Genomic DNA, 27573 nt, shown 5'->3' on the forward strand with positions numbered 1-27573 from the left:
ACACAGAAACAGGAATAGGCAAAGACCATTTATACCTTTAACAAAATGATGTTTCTTATTACAGATGATTCTTTTTTTTAGAGTTTGGAAACAAGATGATGAATGCAATGGGTCTGTAGCATTTGCAAACAGATATATGGTTCACCTGACAGATGTTTAAATCAAGTTAAGTATGTTCAAATGGCAAAAAGATACATATACGTACTTGATTAGCCGCAGAGTGGTCTGTCACCGGGGTCAGCTGCACGTACTGGACCTGGATGTCGCTCCCCTGGAGCGGGGACCCATCGACGCCCCCCGAGGTGGGCTCTGCAGAAGCCACCGCGATCAGCTGTGCGCCCTGCAACACCTGCAACGCAACCCAGAACCCCCGGTAAACACAGGCAGAAATGCATCATGAACCGCCTAACTCAAAACAGATGCAAAACCAAAGAGCGTTAAGAAGCAACACAGGGAAACTCGTCTATGGGTAACAGTTGCTTTAAATCATGTGGGTTTCCGAGAGGACGTGGTGCGCACATGGGAAGATTCCCATGCTAGATGCTCACTGCATTTTGCCTTCTGAGATTCATTATTCTGTTGCTGATTATTCAAAGTGGGACAGACTTAGACACGATGAGTGTGATAACATCAACGGCACACAACGGGATCGCCGGGTAACGCTCTTACAGACCCAAGATGCTCCTTCAACCTCTGACGATCCCTTACAGTAATGTTTCTATTCTTGTTGCATATCAAGGTGTAGATTTAAGAATTACTGCTAACTGATGCTCCACCTGCATTTGACTGGTGGAGACTGTAAGTCTTCAAAAACCGAAGAAGAGATCCATCTAAAGTGCTTGCTTCAAAATGTGTTTAAACTAAATTTACTTCTTGAAACACAAATCAGAACAAAATGCCTGTATACAAACAACAACTCCACAACTGCATTTTTTAAATTCAGCTAAAATACACATTTTTAGTTTTAATTCCTACACGCCATGACCAGTGTATTTTTAAACCATGGTGTTTGAACTGCGACGAACAAAAGACATCTTTCAAACGAAGGAAAGAGAGCAAAGAACAAAAATAACATTCTCAACCCAGGTTTTTCTTAAGCAAGTTTGATTTCTCAGCTGATGTGCAGGTGGGTGGCCATGGGTGGGCAGAGCAGAATTTCTCCAGTGAGTGTGGGAGGCAAAAGGAGGTGACCCCCATCAATGACCTTTAGGGGTGTTGTCAGGGTTGGATGGGGACCTTGGGTGTTCTGAGAGGCAGTGAAACTGCAAAAGGATGCTGCATTTTGTTTTTATAGGAATCAGCAAGATTCTCTCATCCGGCGGTATTTATTTTGGACTATATGATACATAGAGTCGGAACCACATCAGAGTCTGTCCCCAACCAGGAAACCTAGTGAAAAATGTTTCTCCAGAGAAATCAGAACACTTCAGCAAATACCTGTAATATACTGGAGAGTATTTTTGAGATATATGGATTTGAGGATGGCCACCAATATTCTCAAGCACACTTTGTGACCTGGCAAACCTTGATGTCCCAAAGCTTGTTGCCTCAAGGATTGTCACGTTTCTGGGGAAGACAACTTTTGCCTAAATTAAAAAGCAAGGCTAAAGAGCCCATTCCCTCACTGTTCCCGTCACCTTTCGGGATAAGAAGGTATTCTCTAACACCTTCAGACAAATACAAATTCAAGCTACTGAGCTTGAAGGTCCCGATTTCTATTTTTCATCCCTTCTTCAGTGAGACGCTTGCCATACAAAACACGCTCATAAAATTAGTATTAATAATGAAAACCAGCCACTTTCTCTGCTCCCTTCCTTTCCATTTAAAGATCATTTTAGCCCATAACTAATAGTTCCCATTTAACATTCAACTGCCAGGGCAGGAAATAAAATTAAATAAAAAAATAAATAAAATGTAATAGGTTTTCCCTCAGCTTCTTCCAAAATTATCCATAGTTTCCAACCATGGCTCAATTAATATCAAGTCCTCTGCTGATTCTACTTATCACTGACAATTATTCTTCTAGAAGCCCATAACTTACAACTTTTCTCTAGACCCCAACCTTCAAAAATAGGTACCTGGTTTGGGATAGCTGAACTTTATTTACCAAACCCATCCTTTCCTCAGGCTGGTCTTGCCACATCGACCCTTCTCAAATTCATTCTTGCTACTGTTGTGAGCTTTTTTATTAATCTAGGCAAGCACATATGTTTGCCTACCTATAAAAAGATCACAAGCAACAGACATTGGGATTTTTTGTGTCTTTTTTCCAGCATTTCTTTCCACTTCCACTGCAGGAATGCAATAAAAGATGACATTTTTTTTTGAATCACTGAAAGACTGGTTGTTTATAAAAGGTTCACATCTGAAAATCCTGTGACACTTATGGCCAGGAAGCAACTATTTCAGTAAATGTTGCACAGAAGAAACAAGTTGTGCATGGGAAAAAGGGAAGATGTCAGTGAAAGGCTCTAGCTAAAACATTGCTATAATAAAAGGACAGTTTGGGCCCAAAAGTGTGAGGATGCTTATGGGTTTAAATGATTCCCAGAAAATTAAAAAAAAAAGAAAATATCTGTTTATCATTCTCCTAAACTGGCATTCACCATTGACGGCAACACTACATGAATACAGCCACTTAGTGGATTTACAGATGAGTTTACCTGGTGCAAATGGACATTATATTTAGGCCCAGAACTCAGAGATTTTTAGTATCAGAAATTAATGAGTTCCTTGACAATGTCAGAGGCCCAGACTAATCCAAGTCTCTATCACCTTGGCATTTAGTAAGGAAACTGGACCAGGCAATGCCAAAAGAATGGAGCTGGAAGAAAACCCAACCAACCAACCACAAACAGAACAACCCACAGGATTTTCTCCCATAAGATTATCTTTTGTAGTTCTTCATTTCACTTGATGAAGCAGAGCAGGACTCTCAGAAACAAGTCGACTACAGAGGATAATAAACTCTAAAGGAAAACGGATAACACCATCTACTTTCCACCCTTTCCTCTTTAAGTCCCTGGTTCAATTTAATCAAGATCAACTGTATTGAAAAACTCATGTCTGATAGCCACTGACACAAAGTTATTTTGGTGATTTTACAGTCCAGTTCCAATAAAATTAAAGTATTGACACTATATTAGGTAGTGGCAGTAAAGGACGGACTGACCCAGCTGTTCTCAGAGCAGCAGTTGTCTTCACACTAATATCAAGCAGCATTAATTGAAAACCATGGTAACCCTTGTGCTGCATTTATCCATCCCATATGCATATAAAGTAAGAATGCATTTCGCCTCATGATGTGCTCTCTTTGCACAGAAATAAAAGAATAAAATAAAAGAATAAAATTCACGTTCAACTTGTAATTCTCCGGAACAAACACACAGCTGACAATACGGGCCAAGGATCACTACATATTGCTGCATATTTGCTACGCTGTATTTAAAATTAAGCAGCAAGTATTTTGATAGAATTACCAGGCAGTTTTAAGGAGTAAGTTTTATCTTCCCAACTTTTTCAAAATATGAACAGCAATAAAAGACTGGAAGTTCTTCTTCCAAAAAGATAAGGCAGACAGATGGTTTGCAGTGTTACAGAGAGTATCTGCAGCTTTTCTCTCTAAATAACTAGTGATGAGAAGCAGAGGTACCAGTGAGCACATGGAAGATGTTACCCGTCCTTCCCAGCATTTATTGGCAACCCTTTTTTAAGTAGAAACCACCAAAATACGAGGCCTCTCTTCTTTTTAAGATGCATTCTTATGGCTGCTGTATTTCTGACTCAAACTACTAAGATCACACTAAGGGAAAGCAAAAAGCCAAGATATATACCACTCATTTTTTTTTGCAAAATAATGTCTTATTTTTCAGGCTGAACTTGTTCTGATTATCATTTCATTATTAGCAGCACCACCACAAGAGAAAAACCCATCTAGACCATAACATGTACTCCAATAACAATTCATATCAGGAGCTTTTCTAGAAATTCACAGGCTTTTCTATTTTACTGTTACAAAAGGTCTGATCATTACCCAGATTGTCTTACATACCGTAAGTTAAAGACCCTTGCACTAAGCAACTTCCATGAAAAGCGCAGCTGCTTTTTGAAATATAACCTATCTTTTAGAGGCCATCCCATCGTTATTTTAAATACTCCAGTTGACAGAACATCGTCCACGCTGCCCCATCTCCTGTCTTCTCATTATTCCCTGCAGAAAAAGCTTTTGGATGTGAAAGAGCATATTTTATACTATTGAGCTGGCCACCAGATCTCCCCTGGTCTAATAAAATAATTCCAGAATATTTGTTCTTAGAAAAATACATTGCTTTGCATCTAGCTTTATTAAAAGGCAAGTTGAGTCAATCATATCTAGTAATCTAGGTCAGAGTGTTAAAATGACCTGTTACTTTCATTATTTAGCATTTAATTACTCTGCCATTTACATCTCACTAATTATTCATTTGCTGCCATGCACTTGATTAAAATACTGAATAGCATTAGTCAAAGATATTTGCAGGGAAACCCCAGAAAAACGTAAATTGGAAGGCCTAAAATTACTTTTTGCAATATATCAACTAAATTCGTTTGAATAAATTTAACACAGGCTTCAATCGTTTGCTATAGGGCTGAACTTTCAAATGATCTGAACAGCATGTTCCAAATATAAAGCAAGTCAATCCAGCTTACAAAAACAAGCCCATTTTTAATAAAATAATGCTGATTCACATTAAGTATGTGAACATGTTTTAATTCTTAGCTAATTACCCTACACTAAACTGGGCATATTTATTGAATTAAAAACACACTCCTCACAATGTCTGTGCCCAGACACCAAAATATAAAAGCAACTGATGCCAAAGCAAAGATTGAGATATTAACTCCTTTTCCACTTGAGTAAGATACGTGTTCTCAAATATTGCAGTGTTGTACGATAAGGGATTTGCTGAAAATGACACAGCAAGAAGTTTGGTAACGTTAAGGTAATATATTCCTGTTAATGTCCCAATATGTTTCTCTTAAGAGAAAAGTATGTTTGACCTAAGATAACTGGAAACAATATAAAAAAGATCCGCTGCTCTTAAAGATTAGGGTAACATTCTGAAATTAATTATCTAGTTTGTAAAGCGTTACTGAGAGTCCTTTCCTTACTCCAACAACAACTTGTATCTAAATTTGCTATTTATTCCTTACATAAAATGTGCCAATACAAAAATAAATTCAGCGTATATAAAAGTCTAATATATAGGAGTTCACAGAGAGAGGAACTCTCCCTGCTGTGTATTTCTAAGTGCACTGAATTGAACCGTGCAAAATGTGACCTTAAATCTGTCAAAACTTCATTAACTAACACCCCTACAGAGTCATATAACCCAGAGCACCTCCTTTAAATTCCCCAAACTAAAAGGCATGAAAAGCGAAACCGATTTCAGCTTTACAGAGCGCGGAAAAACGAAAAGGATCATTCCACAGTACATTTTTATCAGCGGTGTTATTTCCTCGCGTAACAAATAATAAACCATCTCATCTGCTTTTACTTTGAGCGCATCCCCCAGCGCGGTTCCACTCGGTAACGTCTACTCTGAGATTCGATTATGAAACCTGGAGGAACACAAACTGCAGCTCTTGCGGTTACTTAAACAAACTTCGCAAAAATAGCCATTTTTCTGGCTACCTCGCTTGGATTGAGCCAGATAAGTGACGGCAAATTGCGGCTTAGCGTATTCAAACCATCTGCGTCTCGCCGAGCCCTTCCACCTCGCAGCTGAAAACCTCTGTTCCAGCGAAGCCCAAGGAGAAAGGCTCAGCCTCGGAAGACTAAATCCACTCAATAAAGCCACCGAGATTTTCCAGCACTGTGGTTTTACGGAGCCATCAGCAAAATGTTGTAACAGGTCCTGAGTGAAGAAAATTGAGGCGCGTGGAACCGCAGGAAGATTGAAAAGCGTGGCGGACATTCCTGGTCTTTGGTAACATCCCCTGTACGAGCTTTTTTGAAAAAAAAATAATAAATACTTTTACAAATAAATATTCCGGGGTCTTTGAAAAGTGTTCACATCTAATTTGGTAAATGAACTGGAGAAATATACAGCATAGAAAATAAATAAAACATAATACAGTTCATGTTGTCTTTTTCTTTAAAAGAGGATCCGCTCTCACTATCACTGTCCCTCCGCACTAAGCACAGTCCAACTAAAATAAGGAATCTGACCCATGTTTTTCCACGTATTTAAAAACACGTAACATATGGAAAAGCCACGAGACTCCCAACCTCTCTAGAGGTGAAATGTTGCAGCCTAAATTTAAGTGAACACCTAAAACCAAAAGTTAAAAGTCTCCCCCATTTTCAGCTCTTACAGGACAAGTTGAAGGTCCCTCAAGAGACCAACAGCTCCTCTGAGAAGTGGTTGGTATTAAACACAAAAGGGTAATCAGTGTAATTAAAACTTTATCTGTGAACTGTTATACTGGCTGAAAGGGACATGAAGTTAATTACTAGGGAATAAAAACCTAAATCGAGTTTTATATCAAGTGATCTAAATACAAGGAGATTATATGAAATCTTTCTCTAAGTAGTCCACATGTATATCAGTGGTATTTTTTAACTCAGTATCACAGGTATTATTAATTAGTGGTACATGGACAGTGGTGGATGCACCAGCACCAATAGAAAACAAAGCAAAGACTGTTGTCCCAACAGACTTTGGGGTCCCATCCTCTGGAAGCCAAGCGCTGACCTCCCTTTGACTTCAAGCAGAGATGGGCTCAGGCCCTACAAAATGATGAAAAATACACCAAAACAAAAGCCAGACTTCCAAATACACTTTAAACCAGCACATGTGCAAAACTTCATTATAATTAATTGGCAGTTCAACGGCAGATGTAATTTCAGTAAAAATGACTTGGTTACGGAAAGAAGAGTTACCTCATCTAAATTCACTGTATCAAATTAAATGGGCTATTTGGAAGGATGAAGCTTGTAAGGAAATCTGTATTGTACATCTGACTCATCTTTTGTATGAAGATACTCTTAATAAATCATCCACTGAGGGAAACTTCTCAAAACAAGGTTGTGGTTAAATGACAGCTCTTCTCAGACGTTGCATTTCCCAAACCATAACCTACAGTTTAATGTCAGTTACTGCACAAAAGGTGGGGAACCTTCACCTGCCAGAGTTCCCTAAATTAGGTAGTTTTGGTATTCTGTGGCCACCTTCTCCTCTGAGGCCAAGGCCCTGCTCAATCCATCTCTTTGCTGGTGAACCAATGTTTTACATCATACGAGCTAGACGGACACACCTGGAGATGTGACTGCCAGGTCACCAACCCACCCAAAATTATTTCATATATCCTAATAACCTTCTGACGAGAAAGAAGAAAAACCAGAAATATATAACTAAGCTTTTCAGCTCAACTCAGCCCTCGACGTTCTGTTATAGCTTGCAAAATCTTTCGAGTTAATTCAGTCTAAGAACGACTACGATTATTCAAATCTATGCAACTGAAACATTTTGTGATGAAATGTCTTACTGTTCACCGCAAATACAATAAAATTAATGGAATTGTTTCCAAAAGAAAGGTTTTTCAAGAGCAGACAATTAAATCTCTCTATGATAATTCATTATTTTGAGCAATACTACAGACGACTTTGGCTTAAATGTTTGGGGCTTTTTTTCCCAACAGAATGTTATTTTTGGGTTTTATTCAACATCAAACTGAGTGCTATTAAGAAATGGCTGGATGGTTCACAGAAAAACGCTACAGAGTCAAAGAAATCGGCCTAAGCTGTAGCTGCCGAGGGCAAAAGCTCACGAAACGAGTCGGACACGAGTGACCCAGACTCCGACTGACCAGCTCCACTAAAGGTTATCCGAGTGAATAATAAATGGTGACTCACACGGCATCTGCTGGTGGGAAACTTTCTGTTGTGACATAACCAAGCCAAGATCCGTCCTAAAGGACCGTCTTCCTTTACAGTTTTATGTGACAAGTCCCCGCTAGCCTAATAAATGTAAACACGGCTTTAAATGTCACCCCGCTGGTCCCAGCCTCAAATTCCTGATGGGATTAGTTACGCTGAAGACAAAAGGTCAAGATAAATGCTCAAGTACTTTCCGCATTTACTATAACATTCTGCTAAAGACTTCAGGCAATTTCAGCAGAAACAGTGTTCAGTCTTTTCATAAATAACTTTGTAACTTTTCATAAATAACCAGAAAACTTGGACTGTCGGTGCTGCTGAGAGGGTGCATCTCCTCTGATGAGGCTCGTAGTAAATATGCCACTTAAAAACATTAATAGTAAGACCAGATCACTGAGGATCTACCAGAATCACGCACAGCTGTTATTTTGCTTAAAAACGCCTAAACCAATTTATCAGTTTCCCCTCGGAATGGTGATTTGACTTTGATTCCAGAAAGAAAATACATTTGGAGGGAACTGCGAATGTTTACATCATAACTGGCAGTGATTTTTTTTTTTAATACTAGCAAAATAACATCTGAAAGTTTGGCTCTTGTTGCCAGGGTAACAAAACACTGCTCCTACCGTACACTGCAGGATCCTATTAAATTGGAGAAATATGGATGGGAAAAAAAAGCACATGCGACAACAGCATGAGCCTTTAATACACAGAGGACCAGAAAAGTTCTAGTGTTGCAATGTTCAGGAAAAGTCCTAAGGAAAAGAAAATTAATATATTACCTCCTGCACTTTAATTACGAAATGATGTCACCAGCTCAATTTATATCAATCAGTATCAGAAGTGCATAATGGCTACAAAAGGAAAACAGAAGAAAAATGGTAGGAACAACCACAGAGCGGAGTTAATGTAACTGTGCCTGGACTATAAATCAGGAGTTGGAGAAAGTTATAAGCCAGTAGTTGTCAATTAAAGAACACTTAAATAAGCAAGCAGTACTCCTGAGAATTACCTGAATCGTATTAATAAGTTTCTTACAGAAATTTGCACCAAAAAATAGACAGAATTCAAGAAAAAAATTCCAGGAAGGGGGAAAAAAAAAGAAATATAAACTTGACAGAAGTTAAAAAGCATATTCAAACACTTTTTTTTTTCCCCTTTAACAAACGCAGGATCTAAGGGAAGATCCTCTTTGATTTGCATAGACAAGAATCCAGAAGGTGGAAGTTTCTGTCTTTAGTTTTGCTCTTAGTTTTTTTCTAGTCACATCAGAGCAGGGTATATACGTTTCTGTACTCCAGAATTTAGGCCAGAAATACACATATGAAATGGCTGGGGTTTAGAATTAAAAACATACGGCAAGAACACCTGGGCTTCTCAAAATACCTGGACAAAAGGTTACGGGATAACGGTAGTAAGAGAATTGAAGTACCCAAATGTATCTCTAATCTTGGCTTTTATCTACAAGCAAAGTTCATGTAAAAACAATCCAAAATAATAGAAGTTTTCTCTACTTCATTTAAATTACTCGCACTGCAAAGGCCAGCGTCATTGTAAACTGCTCAGTGTGTTCCAATGATGACCAAAACTAAAAGCAGATGTAATGTATATTAGAAGCTATATATTATGTTCCACCTCAGAAAAATCTTATGTTTCATGTCAGAAACATTTTCAGACAATAGCTCTCAAACAAAAGCAATTAGGAAAAATGATTCATTTCTTTCATTAAAGCGGATGTTCTTACATATATCCGCTGCCATTTTTAAAACTATCATCATTTTGACAAATTTAATAACGTCAGACTCTCACAAATCACCATCCTGCGATTTTCATCAAAGCTCAGAGATAAGACATCAGTTATATAAATACTTTTCTCCACACGAAAGCCGTATCGTATCAACTCAGCTTCTCCATCAGAAGCTTCTCAGTAACATAATTTCACATGTGCTTTCCCTTTAGTCAACGCGCTAAGCGGACAAATGTTTCCAATACCCTGAGAAGAGCTGGGGAATTGGTGCTTCTTCCCCACCAGCCTTTGCAATGATGCAAACATGCCTCCTCTAATTTGGAGTCATATAATGAAAATGAATCCTAACAGAGCGTCAGTTTGCTTGACTAAGTCGTGTTCTACATGTTACGGTACTGCAAATGATCCTTGCCCAATTTTGCAAATGAACTCCTGGCTATTGAATTAATTTCCTCCTTTATTTTTCTCAAGTTGGAGCCAGTAACCTGACATGTAAGAATTACATAAATTCTTAAAAATGTGAATTGCCAGTTACATTCCACATTGAGAACACAAGATTGGTAATGATTTTCAAAATTTTGTTTTTGCTTACACGTGTTGGACTAAGACACAAAGTTCTGCATGGGAAAGCATTTCTAGAGAAACTAATAGTACAGAAAATAACGAAGCAAAGAAGAATAATTAGTGATTGTTTGTCCCCTCCACTTCCTGCATTGCTTAGAAAACTGTATCAAGCCATTCTAAACATATCAGGTATAAATCATTCAAATGATTGTTTTGGGGGTGGAAAACAATTGGCACAGTAGTCAAGTGCCTGTTCTCCCCCGGGGAATTCAACTTCACCATATTTCTGTTGTCAGGGCAATTTTACCCTTCAGGAGCCCCAGTCTCGCTGCTTCCCCAAGGTTTTGTGCATTTATCGGCACGTGCCGCCATTTATTCGCCCATTCGCTTAGCACGTGTGTTCACTTTCCACTTCAGCAAAACCCACGATTACTTCGGGATGAAATTACAGGACGCATCCATCAGTAACACGGTCTCCGAATCCTCCATTTCTTTGCTGTAGAGCTGGAAGTTTCACCTGTGCGGAGCTTCCAGACATTAATGGCCCGTGGTTGAACTGAAATCTGCAATCGCATTTTGCTACCAGCTGAGCCGAAGGCCAGCCAAAGGTCTTTACTTTCTGAAGCCGCGTCCAGATCCTATTTCCATACATCTTAAACTTTCCGATCATCATTTGGATTTTTTAAAATGCATTTTTGAACAACTCTCAATTTTTATTTTGTTTTTTTATAAGAAAAGGGAGAGGAATATGGAGTGTGAATTTAAAGCAGACTTCAATGAAAGCTCTGGACCCAAAACTATTGTTTTCTTAGAGTACACATCTGGTTTTCCCCAACATGCTGCCAGTTCTGTAACTCAGTTTAATACCCAGCTGGGATAATGTAAAACTAGCATATAACCTAAAATAAATGCTAGAAGCACATATTTTTGTTCAGTAATACTTGTATGCATTAAGTTCAACTCGAGTAACGTTCTACCCACGTATCAAAAAGTTTGTATCAATGAAGGGGAAAAAAAATCACGCCCCAACCCAGGCACCGTGCACGTGTGTGGCCACACAAGTGGAAACGAGAGCTAAAGCTCACCAGAGCGGCATAAAATCTTGCTTTTAAAAGGTTAAAATTACTTGTTTTTACAATCAAAACACGAGTTTTTAAAAGCAAAGACATTTAAAATGTGGTTTTCTCCTAGCATCAGAACGGAATTATCAAAGCGTCTGACAGCAGTGTGTTGCAGGAACGTTCCCCCGGCTGCTTGACCCGACCAACTCCAAACTTCTTTCTAGTCTGTGGAAAGTACAAATATCTGCTAACAAAATTGTTAATTGTTAGGAAACTAAGGCCACTGGAGTGCATAGAGGAAACTGCTGAAGAAAACAAGCTGAATCTACAGAATAAGCTTGTATCTAAAATTATCTTATTTTGGCAGTTTTGATGGCCAAAACATAAATCAAAACCGCGCAGCAATAAAAGTGACAACCTGATAATGTTGTTGTGAAGGCTGCTCAGAGGTGAGCAAGGAAAACAGGGAGCTCAGTTCCAAAGCAGTTTCTAAAACGTTACTGAAGGAGTTTAAAGAAGTGTCGGGAAAGGTTATTCCTCCTTGCAGCCCATTAACGCATGAATTATTTTGCCTTACATTTTGTTATTCACACAATAACTTTATATCCTCCAGTCTGAGTCTGACTCTGGCCCTTCTCATAGAGATGCATGAAGGCTTAAAATGGGTTCAGAGTTTTAGGGGAAAAAAAAAATACAACAAAACCAACAAAAACTGAAACAAAACCATTTGGACTTGATCAGATCTGGTCCTGATACAAATTACAGCACTTCTAAACCAGCTTTGCAGCCCTCACAAGGCTTCTGAGACTGTCTTGGGAATCTAAAAAGCCAAGATGCTATTAATATAAAGATTCCATATAGCATGTGCTCATAAAAAATCTAATACAGAACATACAACTTTCTTCTGAAAAATTCAACGTGTAAAACTCCAGCAAAACAAGATCATTAAGACGGACACCCTGAGTGACCTTAATTACTGCAGCTCATTAACTCTGGGAGACTTGGGCCCTGAATTCACAGTTAATAAGGGAATTTTGGAAATATTTCCTCTTACATTTATAATTTCTTTCTTTTCTTAGAAACCGGTTCTTCTCCTGGTACCGACATATTCAAGCATTTGCCACAGCAAAAAGATAAAAGCAAAGGAAAGAAGAAAAGGGTAAAACAGACTCAAGGCTGCAGAACATTTATAGCTTACCAACTATTCCCTCTGATACTTTGCTTTTATTTACCTGCTGATGTGAATGCTGCTTTTTCCCCACATACGACTTAGAAATTAGATCACACAAAGCACAAAGAAACCCACTGAATAGTAAATAGGCCATAGAGGAGACAAGTAACAAAATGGCACTGGAAAAGATTAATTTAAACATTTCTTTCCCTTTAAACTACAGTCAGATCAAAAAAATCCTTAGTAATTATCCATCGTAGCATTTGAGATAAATAATAAACCACTGAACAGCACAGAGCATCATTAGGCAGTGTTATAAAAAAATGCACTAATAGTTAATAATTAGATTTTAAAGTTTAAATGGCGATGGACAGAATCTACCAGACAAACACTTAGCAGATAAACTTTAATAGGCTTGCGAGAATTTAACCTTCAAAATACATGGAGATGAAAACTACTAGCCATCTTCACCACAATAACAACATCCTATACGTGACAAATCGGGGGTTAATTTAATCACCGAGTGTCCAGATAGACAGATGGAAATACTGAGATGAGGAAGACGATGAAATCCCGTCCCACCCCGATCATGTCTGACAGCACTCGGGTCCATGTCGCCCGTGGTTTTAGACAAGCGGGTTTTTGCACCATCCCGGAATGATCCTCCCCTGCCTGCAATCCCCACATCTTTCTTATTAGGGCTCAAGCACCCAATGCTTTGCTGCTCCGCGCTACGGGGAGCAGAGCTGACCCGAATTGGGAATTCAGCTGTAGTTTGTCACTTCGAGACAAACACGCTCCTGTAATTTGCTCCTTCATGCTGCATCTGCAGATTTTTCAGCCGGTTTTCCCTCTGAAATCCTCTGTGTTTTCAGCGGCAAATACCAGCATTGTTCTGGGCAATGACCCGCTCGGCTGCTGGGTTCACACCAGCGTTTTTGCTGGATATTGGATTAACATGTTCCAAAATGTCAAGAGGCAACTCAAGAAAAAAAACTCAGGTTTTTTTTTGGTGAGATAAGGTTAGTCATAAGTAACATTTACAATTGAAATACTATAATTTGAACCTTTGACAACCTTTGATATTTCTTTGCTTGGTTCAAAATTTGTTACAGCGCTAATTTCCAGCAATGTACAAATGTCCCATCATTTTGACCCAAACTACTGGTGACATTTACTGTGGTCCTTTCAGAAACCCACCCAGGGCTGATTTACAAAGAGCTGCATTGAGAGCAGGAGCCCGCTCCGTACAGACTGATGTGTGTCCTTAAACCATTACAGATCCCATGACATAAACCATCGCTGGGGCCGCTGACATCCAGAAATGAATTTCTAATGCATTAGGGCACGTTCTATGGTTCCCTTTGGACTTTTGGGAGACCAGAACAAATCTGAGGTTGTGCAGCCCTTTGTAATTATCAATAATGAGTAAAACTACATACGAGAGAGTTTATTAACATTACTACTGATAAGCGTCACTTCAGGCAAGTAACAAGTGTGGATCTTCACAAAGGCAAAGGTTCAATTAAAAAAAAGTCAATTGACATTGGAAAAATCAGTCTGAAATTTTTTAACAAGGAAATTTTCTAAGTACTTAGACACTGCAAACAATAAAACTGCTCAGTACTGAAGGGGCTAAAGATGTACATGAAAATACTCAATATGGACAAAACTATAATAACGGCACAAGAAGGAATGTGAAAATGCTTAGACATATCACATGCCTTTCCTGCATCTCCGTGCTCATGCACATCTATCTGTTTAAAGAATCTAAAAATAAGGATGCAGGGACAAACAAATTCCACAAAAAGCATTAAGAAAGAGAATGGAAACTTCGAAGCATCCCCGTCTGACTCTCAACAGACTATCCTCAGGTAGTCTGCTAATAATTTTTATTAGTAGTCTAATAATTTTTGTTATGGTGGAATATTGATGGTATTGAGGAAAAAAAATAAACCAGCCATCCTGCTGCAGTTGCACAAAACACAATTGCTGTATGTGAAGATAAACACAGTGGACAGGATTTATATCTTGATAAATGGCCGAGAAAAGCTGTAGACATTATATTGATGAAATATTAGATTCTAAGATAATTTAGCAGTAGGTAGAATCGCAATTAGGTTTTGTTGTGCTAAATTCATTAAAAACTGAGAACAGAGGGGGAAAAGTTCTGCACTGAGAAACAATTTGAAAATAGCTAAAGTCCGAGAAATTAGACTAAGTCCTAAATGTAAGTTCCAAAGTCCGTCGGCAAGGGCTGTACTGACTATAAACAACACAAGTCGCTATTCGGCTTAAAGCACTTGACCCAGAGCCAGCTGGGCAGGCAAACAACGTTATCTTTCAAAAGCTTCCAATGGAATAGTTTAGATATATAGATAAAATTCAAAATACATCATATTTATCACTGGAGAGGGGAAAAAAAGGGAAAAGTACACATCAGTTTTATTGTTTTTACTGTGGCTGGAAATTAGATTTCAGACTGAAAGGAAAGGACAAACAACACTCGGTCTTATGTCTAAACATGTTTGTTCACTGGTTGATAACTGGGGCAGGTTTCCATCCAAGGAAAATAAAGTCATGAACCCGACCTAACAAACCAAAGGGTGAGAGAGGATTCAGTCTGTGTGATATTAAAGATACAAATCATGTTAAATTACGTGCTAATAAAGAGACAGCTCGGAGCTTTACAGACCAACAATTTCTCACGCTTACCCAATATTCTAAATGCTTCTGGCCTCGATCTTTCTCTGGGTGCAGCTGCTTTACATAGAAATATGCAGAGATTTTGGCCCCCAACTTAGACCTGAATTTGTAAATCAGCAGCAGCATCCCCAGGATAACACGTGGGTTATCACCTATTTAGTGCACCTGCCACACAGACCGGGACAGAAATGGTCAAGAAATATACCGTCTTTTTAAAAAAAGTGCAATAAAACCTTCATAAAGTTGCTTTACTAATCGTGCCAGGCCACCTGGAAAGCTAAACTAGTTTTAATATCACGATTGTTGAATATATTTAAAAGAAAAATGAACGGGAGGATGATTTTGCTTCAAAATTTCATTAGATAAAATCTACCATAGAGCTCAAAAGCACAAATGAAAAAGAGTAATAAGCTGCTAATCTCCTAAACATTTCCAAGTTTTTACTCGCTCAACGTAAAGAAAGAGAATGGTCACAAAATTCCTTTAATAGATATAGATTCTATTGGTCATCTATGACTAACACTGCTAAATACATCAGATTAACCAGTTGGGAGAACTGGAAACATTTTCCTGACTTTGAAAGTTCTGCTTTCCATTTCTTCAACATCATTATTGTCTATCTTAATAAAAAGCCAAGAATATCAAACAAAGAATATTTATGGGGGTATATTTCACATCTACACTCTAATGTTTCTGGTTTACAGGGCGGCACTATGACCAAAAATTTCATAGAAAAAAAAAACTAAGGATTTTGAAATATCTGCCTAATGAGTGAAGAATTGTCGATCAGCTCCGTGAATTAAGGCACTGGTAGCCCAGGTAAATAGGAGCTGCCCAGATACAGAATGTTCTCAGCAAAGTGCCCAAGGCTCTGGAAAGTGGCTCATTTTTGGACTCATGGAAGTGAGGACTCCTGGGGGACACACTGAGCTCAGGGAATGTTCAAAGGCTGGGAAAGATTCAGCATCTCATAAAACCACCTGAATTTTTCTATGTAAAACACACTACATTTTGAACTTAAAACAGATACCTAAATGGCATTACCATCTTCTCTTCTGTAGAGTGCTTCTGTCACAGGAAAGAATCTTGTGGTAACCTGCGCAAGGATTCCAGCCACAACAATAATGAAAAATGCTATGCAAATAAAATAAGTGGTCAGTATAAGAGCTTTGTTCAGATATTCCGCAGGACAGACCACTGAACCCCATTCCCAGCATTGCTTAAAGGCAAAAGAGAGAACAACTCACTTTTGCTTCTATACATGGGAAAAAGCTTCAAAATTAAAATTATGTATTAAATGCTTCCGGTTTATATGACGTCCCCAGCTACAGTAACGCGTTTTCCCAGGATTTATCTTTACAACTGAAGAAAAAAATAGCATTATTCCTTGCATTAGCAGGAAATTTAACACTTCACTAAGCTGAGTCTCAAAGCACTGAGGTGCACTTGACTGTAAAGACTCAACACACTCTGTCTCACCCAGATCCAGCAATCCCAGTTTACTTAAGCTGGGCACGCAGAGTCCGGCCTAACACAGACCTGTGGGGGCCTGAAGCTTCAGCTCCAGGTGGGTCCCCTCTTCTTATACCCTTTTTTCAGAACACAACACAATGTCATCTCGACTACTATCTAACTAAACACCACCGAGGACTTTTACAGACTTACTCATTTATTGCTCCGTTTTATTGCGATCATAACCTTTTCATTAGCTTGTAAATTAATGATGTGAAAGAGTAAATAAAAAACAAGGATGAAGATATTCCAAAGCTGTCGTGGATATCTTTTAATAAAAGTATTTTGAAAACAAGTATTTATATTAACTGAAACAAACGCCTTTAAGTTCCTTTACTTCTTTTATATGTAGCTTTAGGCAACTGCTACATGAATAAAATATTCTGCAGTTACCTACCAAGAAACAAATACAGTTCAGATATTAAGATTAAAACCAAACTCATTAAAAGACACCAATAGCTGACTTCAGGCTACTTCTGCTAACGTTTGGTTAACACTTCACAAGGGATGGAAAGAATGTAGAAAGTATTTCTAAAGCCTTTGGACTTCAGTTCGCTACAAACAAGTTTTTCTCAAGGAGGCTCAAATTCGCTGTACAGCTAGAATCTTTTTTTAAGGAATATGCACATCAAAAACCTATATTGAAAACCTGTATAATATATGTAATGACATAAACAGCAGACTGCAGGGCAATTCTGTATTAACAGAGAAAAGTGTGAAATTAGCACTTCTTAGCCTTGCAATCCCTGTTTTATTCTTTCTTAGATGTGTATTTGTGTGTGTATATATCTAATAATTCATAATAAACGAGTCATTTCGCTTTGTCAACAAAATTAAAAGCTTCCTGAAATGATTACACTTGCAACATATCAAAGGAGAATTCATTTATCTGAAACGCAACAAGGAAATCAAATCCATCCCAAAGATTTTTGGGGAAAAACTTCTCACAACTGTGTCGAGGTTCCTCTGTCCACTGAGAATCACCAAGTATTGGAACACAATGGTTAACGCGGAGCAGAAATGCACTGAGAGCTCGGAAAACACAGGGGAATGTGAAAATCCAATGGTTTTTACATAAAGTGAGTTTTCCTATGTAAATCTGTGCACTCTGCTAATTCACGGGAGAAAAATGGAAGAGTTTTATTAGTCATAAGCTGCTCTGTAAAGAATCGAGGCTCAATGGGATCTCAAAGAAAGCAGAAGGAACTAAACCATTTTCCTCCAAAAGCTTCTTTGGCTTCTTCCTTGGTAAAAGTAGGAAAAAAATCTATCATGAATCAGAAAAAATGTTCGACAGTGTAGACAAGAAATCCCAAATTCACTATTTTTTTATCTTAGTTCTCTACCAACTTCAGTGATCTTGGGCAAGTCGCTGCTTCCACCTCTTCACCTGTACAATGAGGTTGTTATTATACATAATATATATAATACATAATATATAATATATAACGCTAACTCCTTACAGGAACATTTGGAAAACTGAGAAATCTAAAGGCTCAAAAGATGATAAACAAGGGTATGAGCTGCTTCTAACAGCTACAGATCATTGGCAGCAACACCACTGCACTTAAATACAGATTTTAAATGGGCAATAAATCTCTATGCCTCCTCTGGCAACCAATTAGAATATGTGAAATTTTATACGGGATGAGTTTTTATGTCCCAGAATTTCCTCTGTGCAAGTGGTACTTCAGCGGTCAAACCTACTAAATAGTTGGTGCACCCAAATTTGTAACTATGATCACCATTAAAAAGACATTGACAAAGAACTGCATGTGAAAGGACTTTTAATTCAAAGCGAACGTCCTCATTAATTCATGCACTTCCGAAATTATAACACTAGGACCTTGTAATAATGCAGAGTATTTGTGATCAATCCCTCAAGATTCTTCCTGAGATCTGTTAAAATGCAAAAGGTGGAGTAACACAAAATATCATCAACGAGATATGCTGCAATTACTGTCTAAGTTTTGGATTTTAAATCATGCACCAAACAAAAATACTTCTGCTTTAAAAGTGGCAATATTATATTCCTTACACTGTGTATCTCAAATGTGATTTGTTATCCTATTAAAGAAGAAAATTCTCTATTCAGCTGAAGGCAGGCAAATCCTAATGTGCTAATTATGATTATTTGGACAGCGTTTAATTTGCAACTGTAATGAAAAAACAAACCAACACAAAATCCGTGCAGACTCAACAATAAAAAGCCAACCCACAAACATATGTGTACAAACCAGAAGTTCTGCTACTGTCTCAGATGCTCTTTCCTACATTTGTGGTATTTGTTGAATATTATGTGGTACATTCGTCTATGCTTGCAGAGACATTTTCAAAAGATTATTCTAGAAAGTTTCTAAAAAAACCACTTTTACCTTCCTATAATTAGGTCCACAGAAAGAATCCACGTTTTCAAAGGCAAAAGATCAGTTCTGTTTGTGGAATCTTTGCTTAATTTAGCAAATCTTGTGGTCTAAAACCTCACTTTTTATGCTCTGCTTAAAACACCTGGTCTGGACAAATTCCTCTTCTCATCATCTTTATTTTGTTTAACCTCTTCTATCATTTTCCCTTCATAACTTTCTTCCGCAACATTTCTCTGAGAGCAAATACATGGTAAAGCATTTGTTCTGGCCAATCCCCCGTTCTTGTGTGTTCTACAGCACTACACATAAACCAAGCCTGCTAAGAATGAAAGGATTTCATCTTCTGTTTGATTTATCTCATGGATGTTATTTTCCGTTTCATAGGTGATTGCAAGAAGAGCAAATAAAGGGGAAAAATCCAGTCAGAAATTCTCTTTTTGTGCCAATAAACCCCACTCGTTCCTGTTGGCTCCCACAGCCTCGGGAGCAGCTCAACAAAGCTCCAACCCATGAAAAATTAATAATAAGGGGTTACATTTGTCATAGAGTGGAAATATTTCCAATATTCAGGCTTTTTATATGGCACATGTATATATATGCATACATACATATTTCACTAGCTTGCCAAATTAGGGAAGGAGGTTCAATATTCTCTTAATTTCTGCCTAAAAAAGTAAATAAATCTAAGTCTTGGTGTTGTCAGCTGTGCACATTTTGCCAATTTGAACCAATTTCTGCCTCCTCCCCAGACCCCGGGGGCACTTCACACATATTTCATCCCTGGACTTCGAATCCTGAGAGTACATAAAAGGGTTTTCACGGAATTTTTGGGAATGTTTCAGCTTTGCACTGATAAGGCAGAACGACGGCAGCCAGGAGCGTGACCGCAGCGAAAACAGACAAAGGTAAATCCGCTCCTAAAACAGATTTGTGTGTAGTACAAAAGTTTCAATGAAATACAACCCAGTACTGTGTATTTAGTACAACGCAACCCTGAGTCGACATGTCACACAATGACAAGGGGGAACTAAATAATGGATTCAACTATTAACGACTATCGAGCCTACGAAGCAGAAAATACCAGGCAACTAAAATAATGAGACTTTATAGCTGAAAACTTCAAGGTCTGATGTAGGTTCTTGTCAAATCAATGGCAAAATTCCCAGGAGTTTGAAATGGAATAGCATGAAATGAAAGCACAGAGTATAAATAACCAACGCTCACTCAGAAAAAAACAAAAATTCAGCTGAGAATATGAGTAAGAGCCACATGAGCTGGGACACTTGAGATGAGGTGGGGAAACCCAAGATGCCGTCCCCAAAAGTTGGGGTATCATGATGTAACCTCCAGAATTAAGGTAAACACAGAAAACTGGATCCTGTTCAAGGCCACAAGAGCTTTTTCTGCAAGTGCAGAACTGTATATTTCTCCTTTAACACCCCGCTCTGCCTCCCCATTCCCCATCTCTAGTTCACATTTCTAGGAAAGCTACAGCCACAGATAAGTCGAGATAAAATAGATATACAAGCATACGTACACACAAAATCTTGGATCTTTCCTTTTTCAACTGCGGCATAACACATCCTGCAAACAGTGAGTATATATTGAATATTTTGTTGCTTTTACATTGACTAAGCTGACTAAGAAAATTGCGTGTTCTGCAATAGGTGAAAGTAAACGCTTAAGAGCGACTCTCCATAACAGGACATAAAAAAATTAAGTGGATAAGCAAAAGTACCTTAAAACCCTCAGCGTTCTCACTCATAATTCAAGTGACTTTCATTAAATTCAAGCTCATTTGGCTCAAAAGTGAATTAAGATAGATGAATTAAATCTGCTTGAATTCTGTAAAATAGTGTCCACACGGGGGCTTATTATGGTTTAAAATAATCCACTAAATGTAGATCTTTGGTTAATTTAGATAAGCTTTTTGAAGGATTCTTGTACAGACGAGCCCCAAAGAACAGAGGTTCTCTCTAGAGGATGAGCTCAGCAGAACTATCAAAGGTATTCTCATCTATAAACCTACCATTTTTTGGATTATGCTCTTAAAACATAATATAAAAATGAACCTGTTGACGTTTTCAGTGCAGATCAGTGCACACAACAACCACCTGCTCTGTGCTTGCTGCGGGTGATGCTGATTAAACAGTTGTTGCAGACATCTGTACAAGCAGAGTTCATAGAATGCAATCAATCTCCATTTTTATTTTTATTTTTATTTTTATTTTTATTTTTATTTTTATTTTTATTTTTATTTTTATTTTTATTTTTATTTTTATTATTGTTCAGTTTGTTATTATTCAGTCTTTCTTGTCAGCAAAGCAGGGTCAACTTTCATAAAAATTACATGCGAAATGCACTTTTTTTTTGGTAGTAAGTCTAACCTTCTAGAACATCGTCTCCAAGATCAATGTCCACAATAAATATTTTTCTCTCTAATGCAATTATATTTCCCTTTTTATTAGAAAGCTTTATTTACTGGGTATAGTCAGCCCATGCCCACTGACACTCATCCTCTCCTTTCACCCGTCCCCTCTGGGACGGCCACAGCCAAGGTCTCATTCCCGTCACCAGCCGTTTGGAGTAACGCCTGCACCACAGTATCCGTAGATATTTTGGACACCGTCCAGTTCCAGCCAGAATTCTATTAGGATCATATATTACCTCTATCCAAACAAATCCCTTGGGATATTCCCCTCGCTCCGGGAGGCAAATGTTCCTGGAATGTGGGAACTGGTGCCAAAACCACGAACCAGCACCCTCTGCCTTATGAGAAATAGATTGAATCTGCTCCGGAGGTCACAGCGCAGGTGACAACCAGAACCTGCTTTTCTTCCTCCGTCTTTCACACCTCCAACATGAGACGTTCAATAAAAGAGAGCAGGGACAGATTAATATTCAAAAGGTAATTTACAATCTTGATGTTACCCTTTAATTACCACAGAGTTTGGCCACGTCCTGCATCGTTACTAAGCCACAAATACACAGCCCATTGCTCTATAAATCAGCACAAATTCTTACTTGCGCAACAACATACAGTAATAAAATATTAGCACATGGATCCCAAATCTACTATTTGATTACTACCGTCAAAAGCACAATACAGTTTTCCATGTGATAAATGCAAAGAAAGCCAAGGGCACGTACGTCTCGCGTATGAGCACAGCCTATACGCACATTTTGCGAACGCTACGTGCGTTTTCCATGTATCTGCTCACAATCCCTTTGAAATGCTGCCAAAGCAAAACCTAAAAAACCTCTCACTTACCAAGAAGGTCCCTGCAGTGCATATCGTAACATATCCATCAAGCACATCTACACATTTCCAATTACTGAAGACTTAATTAATAGAGTCATTAAAGGTTTAAGGGTTCCTTCTCTCTGAGGAAGGTGATGCCTGTCCCTGATGAACAATTGTTTTCTAGGAGCTCTGTGTTTCTCATTTCAAACACTTGCAGCTAATGGCAGCAAGAAATAACTCCATGAAAAATCTTCACAAGAAAAGCTTCATTCGAGTATATTATGGTTTCATTTCAAGACACTCTATTACACAGAAATTGGAACAAAACCTACTACGATTTTAATGCAGCCTACACAAATACACATCAATTAAACCACATGGTAAAAAGCCAGGGGCAAGTTCTATATTGCTGATACCTGTGCTAACTTTGAGAGCTGTGGCTTAGGGATTATCGTTAAACTTCTGAAAAGGGAAAGCCGAGCCCCGGCTCTCTCGTTTATCTTTCTCAATCTTCATCGCAATCCCAAAACTGGAGTTAACTTTCACCTTTTAAACACAACTTTCAAGGTAGTCACTAATAGTTTCTTTTTCTGGGAAAGATATTAATGTAATTTTAAATATTTCGAGTGCAAAAGTGCTGAGAAAAATGCCACGTGCAGCGCTCAGCGCAAGGCAGGAGGGACAAAGCACAACCGCTGAGCCGGGTCTAACAGAGCAGGTCTGTCCTGCTCGCTGCCTGGGCCTCTTTTGGCCACACTTCACCTTTGCCAGACTCACAAGTCATGTCCAAGTTGTTTTTGAGCCTTCACTAGGGTGTTCCTTGGAACGAATAAACACCAAACCCATGTTCTTGACTCATTATGGCTTTAATTTTGTTTTCCATTTATTCTGGTAGGGGTGGGTTTCCCATAAGGGATTAATTCCCTGTGCTACCGAGGCTCTCCAAGATTTCTGTTTTCACATGCAGGACAAGAGCATTTTTGCCCGAAAGGAACACTGTCATTTCAAGAAAAATAACAAATTACCCTGTATATTGAGTCACTATTATTCTGCTTTGCATGGCAAACTATTGCTGATAGTCAAACACTTCTGGAAGTTGCAACGTGATGTTTTTGCTGTAGAATTTTTATCATGCATACAAAATAAAAAGTTGAACGTTTGCACTTCTCCTAGTCTTTTGTTATCTGAGTTTTCAAAAGAAACACTTCATGGAAAAGATGGGAGTTCTTAGAATTTCTGGGTTTTGTTAAACAAATTTTAAAGAACAGAAGGTTAAAGTTGAGAAATGCCACTGCTATTGTTGGCCGGCTGCTTGAGAGTTGTCTGAAAATATATGTTGGGGAAGTCTCTCCGTAAAAATGGCCTTTCGTTTGGATAACTGCAATCAGGATTTGCTTGGCTAGGGTGTCACAGGAAAAAGCTTCACATGTGCCATTTTTTCCATAAAAAGACACACATTGAAAATAGAGATGATAGTATACAAGTCTATACATAGAAAAAAATACTCAACCATTTAAAAAAAAAAAAGAAAATTAAAAATAAAAATCTGCCCCAGATAAATTAAAGTCCACTCAGCTCCTAGGTAGCCCTTTTTCACAAGTACTTTTGAGGAGACACTTGGATTCAAGCATTTCAAAGCCTGAACCCAGTGACTTGGGTGACTCTGGATACGGTCCAGAGCTTATCTTTTCATTTAATGCCAAGTTTTGAACTGTCAATTCAGTAAAGCAGAAGCACAATGCCAAAAATATTCTTTAGCAGTTCTTTAGCACCCTGCTACTGTTATTTCACCCTTCTAAATCCAGCTGCAACCAAAGAATCTCAAAACCCCTGCAGACATTAGTTAATTAGACCTTAAAATTTGGCCATGAAACCACTACATTTTTGGATCGGTTTTCATTGCATTTCTGCAGTGATGTTTCGGGCAAACAGTGATCTAATTGGTAAGGAACTTCATTTGAGTTGAAAATGCGAAATTTTAAAAGGGAAAGATGGACAGGATGGGGCTTCAGCCAAGGGGACCTTTAACTTCAATATGAACGTGAGATTCAGGGAGTTAAAGTGAAGCTTGAAGGGTTTGGAAGTGGAGAAATGACCCAAATGTTGTTCTAAAGGAAAAAAAAAAGGGATGGGGTAAAGATACAGTCTGAAACCTCTTAGTGTCCTGGTTCTATATCACCAAAGCCTTCTGGTTCAGCTCTGGCTCAAAAAATCAAATTTTGCTTCAACTCTTTGTTTTACATAAACTGAATTAGGCAAATAGTGCCTATACTTCTTTTATTCCTCTTTTAGTAAGAGTACAGGAATAATTACAGACACGAGCAGAACTTCAGTCTTATTTTGAATTCTGTATCTTCAGCTATTAGCTTGTATATCATCTGTACATAACTGCACGCATTACTATCCATACGCAATTGAAGACGTGTTGATAACCTATTTCTATCTAGAGAGATAAATGACATTTACAAAAACAAATCTCTCCTTTCAAATCCCAGCAGCTGGTGCTATGAAAATACCCAACACGCAGAACAAGCGTCTCCTCATTTAAAACAATGACTTCTTTTGCTTTTCTTGTGTTTGTGACTCCAGAAGGAGGGAAGCTTACAGTCTGAGGTCTCTTTTGGGCAAAATCTCCCTCTGGTTTGTAAACGCAAGCTTGGCAATGCACCGCAATCCATCCGAGCACAGAGCTGTGTGCACTGCGGGTCAATTAAGTTGCTGCACAAAACGTTACTACCCAAATCTACAGAGACCTCGGGCGCCTGCTTAAAAAACACAGTTTTTTACCTTTCGCGTCCTGCCCGAGGCAGCTGGATGTTGAGTGTTTCTTGTTTAAGAGCGTTTAATGCAGTTTAGAAAGACTGAACTATTTAAGCAGATGTATCTAATTCCCCTCAAGTGATTTTACAAAATGAATTTAATTCCTCATGAGTGTTTTGAATGTCTTTTCCCCCCCAAAAACAAAGAGAAATGCCAGAAATGCAGAACTCACACACAACTGAGCAGTAACAGACCTTATCTGCAAACAACTCGAAAGGGGGAAAACAGTCCTCGTTTCAGCCGTAGTTGAATTTACTAGTGGAAAAGAACGAACGTTAAAGTAGTTCACAGTACTTTTACTCAAAATACACGGTTTATAGAATGCTTTTCTTCTTAAATGTACCTTAATAACAGTATATATGCAACTTCTGTTGGGAACGGTAGCTCGTTGGCTCACCTGTGAAAGGGCAAATCTTTTTACAACTCTGTATCGATTTCCCGATATCGGGAGAAACACTACAGGATTTTTAAATTGTCAGGGATTTTTTTTTTAACCCTAACAGGCGGATGACAGAGCAAAGTGCACATTCAGGGGATACTGAACCGTTCTGATGACAACGGAATAATGCAGAGCAGAAATCTGAAGCCACTTCACAACACTTCAAAGCAGCAGGTGAAAATTCGGCCCAAAAATGCAAGTTAATGCCACACACTCACAAATTAACTACATACATTCACGAAAGAGAAACGCGGTTAAACAGAGGTTGTAATGTCAAGCTAAGCAGATGTGAAAGGCACGGGAAACGAGGAAATTTAAAGTGTTATGTCATTCTGTAAAATAGTATTTAGTTCTGTGCTTTTAAGCATGTGTTCAATCTCAGCTTCCCAATCTTAGAAACAAACCAGAAAGAAAACAGAGAAAGTGGCCCAGAGAAAAGTGGTAAAAATGTATCGGCGACCTAAAATGTTCTTTCATGTGGAAGAGGGGTTGGAAAGTTTAAAGATCACTAAGACAACAGACACAATAGGGCTCTATTTGACGGAATAAAAATATCTCCCTGCGCTGTACTGCTTGAGCTCAGTGCCATGAGCCGCTCTCCAGCTTTGCTCTTTTCCTGCAGCATTTCAATTAGTTTCCAACTGCAAACTGACAGTTATTTCAGCTCGTGTAGCACGTTTGTTTTATGTATATGATAACACCAGGTCTGGTTATCAAAATTCCACTTAACCCGTGCCGAATGGCACGACACACGCTGAAATACATCTTGGCGGCTCATGCTGCGACGCCGACACGTCGCTCAAGTTCTTGCTACGCAAACGGCGTCGGAAACACCTGAGCACAGTGGGGTGGGATGGGGAAGCAAGAGTACACAGGGGAAAACAGGCATTTGGATTCAAAAAGTGGAATATTACTTACACAAAGTCACACTTGAAATGATAGGAAAGGCTCCCAAAACGGTCAACTTATTTTCTTCGCTGCTGTTGCAAATTAAGAAAAATCCCAAACTGAATCTGAGTGGCAGGAAAATGTTTTTGAAATGAAAGACTCGATCGCAGAATTGAAAAACACATCAAAGCGCTGCAACTTAAAGTTATATTTATACGTGACAGAACGACTGAAACTGATACTACGGAGCACAGTATTCCTTTAGCAAACGGACGTGCGATGACAGCTGAAGTGACTAATAATAATAATACTTATTAATTTTGTTCAGTACTGAAACATTATTAAAAACTGTGAATATAAATCTCACAGCCTGATGTGAATTTATTGCACCCTCAACAAAAAACAACCGGGAAAACTAAGAGACTCAAAGATAATTATTAAATAGCAGAAACGTATGTAAGTTCTTACCAATTTCACGCTCTTCGCTATCTCAGGGTGTGATGCAGAATGTACACTAAGTGTAGGGAAGGATTCCTCGCTCTAAAATGGCTCATCTTTAACATTCCTCCTGAAACGTGAGCACCCTCTTCATGGCAATTCACTATCTGCTAGCTACAATTTTCAGGATGTACGTTCCAAATACATATTTCTTACTCCTTTGCTGAGCGGAGTTAAATTTTTGTCAACTGAAAGAAAGCAGATGCAGCTGGAAACGCAGCTCAAAGAAAACCACGTTATACACTCCGGCTTTCAGTGAGTTCATGGGGCTCTGCTTGGCAAACAGGTAGAGGAGAAAATGGTACTTTCTAATCGCTCTCTAAAATAGAAAAAACTTGAGAAAACTTTCATTTTTGATTTTAAAAAAATCCTTGTCTCATTCTTCCTATATATCACGAATTTTTACACAAGCATCCAAATAACACTTTTCCAAAACGCCTTAATCTGCATCTTCCACAAACATCAATATCAGAGAAAATCACCAAGGCAGCCCATGAAAAAACAAAATTTCCCCTCTATCAGTAAAATCTGCAGAAAATAAAAACTTTTCTTTTTTTTTTACACATCTGTTTGACATCAAGAAAATAAATTTCTTTTTTAGAATCCTTCAGCCTGGACGTAACAGGACTAACAGTG

At 38.4% G+C, this 27573-nt stretch overlaps 1 protein-coding gene across 2 annotated transcripts in view; it reads right to left on the reverse strand.

Moving 5' to 3' along the window:
• Positions 1–27573, reverse strand: part of BANP (BTG3 associated nuclear protein) — a 130970-nt gene that overhangs the window by 4802 nt on the left and 98595 nt on the right. For both annotated transcript variants that reach the window (XM_082062801.1, XM_082062800.1), the window contains exon 12: positions 206–349. In XM_082062801.1, the coding sequence (XP_081918927.1) occupies positions 206–349 (144 nt within the window). The remainder of the gene's footprint in view (positions 1–205; positions 350–27573) is intronic.

This window comes from Streptopelia decaocto (assembly GCF_964273445.1).
Source record: "Streptopelia decaocto genome assembly, chromosome: 11".
In the NCBI taxonomy this organism is placed as follows: Eukaryota; Metazoa; Chordata; class Aves; order Columbiformes; family Columbidae; genus Streptopelia; species Streptopelia decaocto.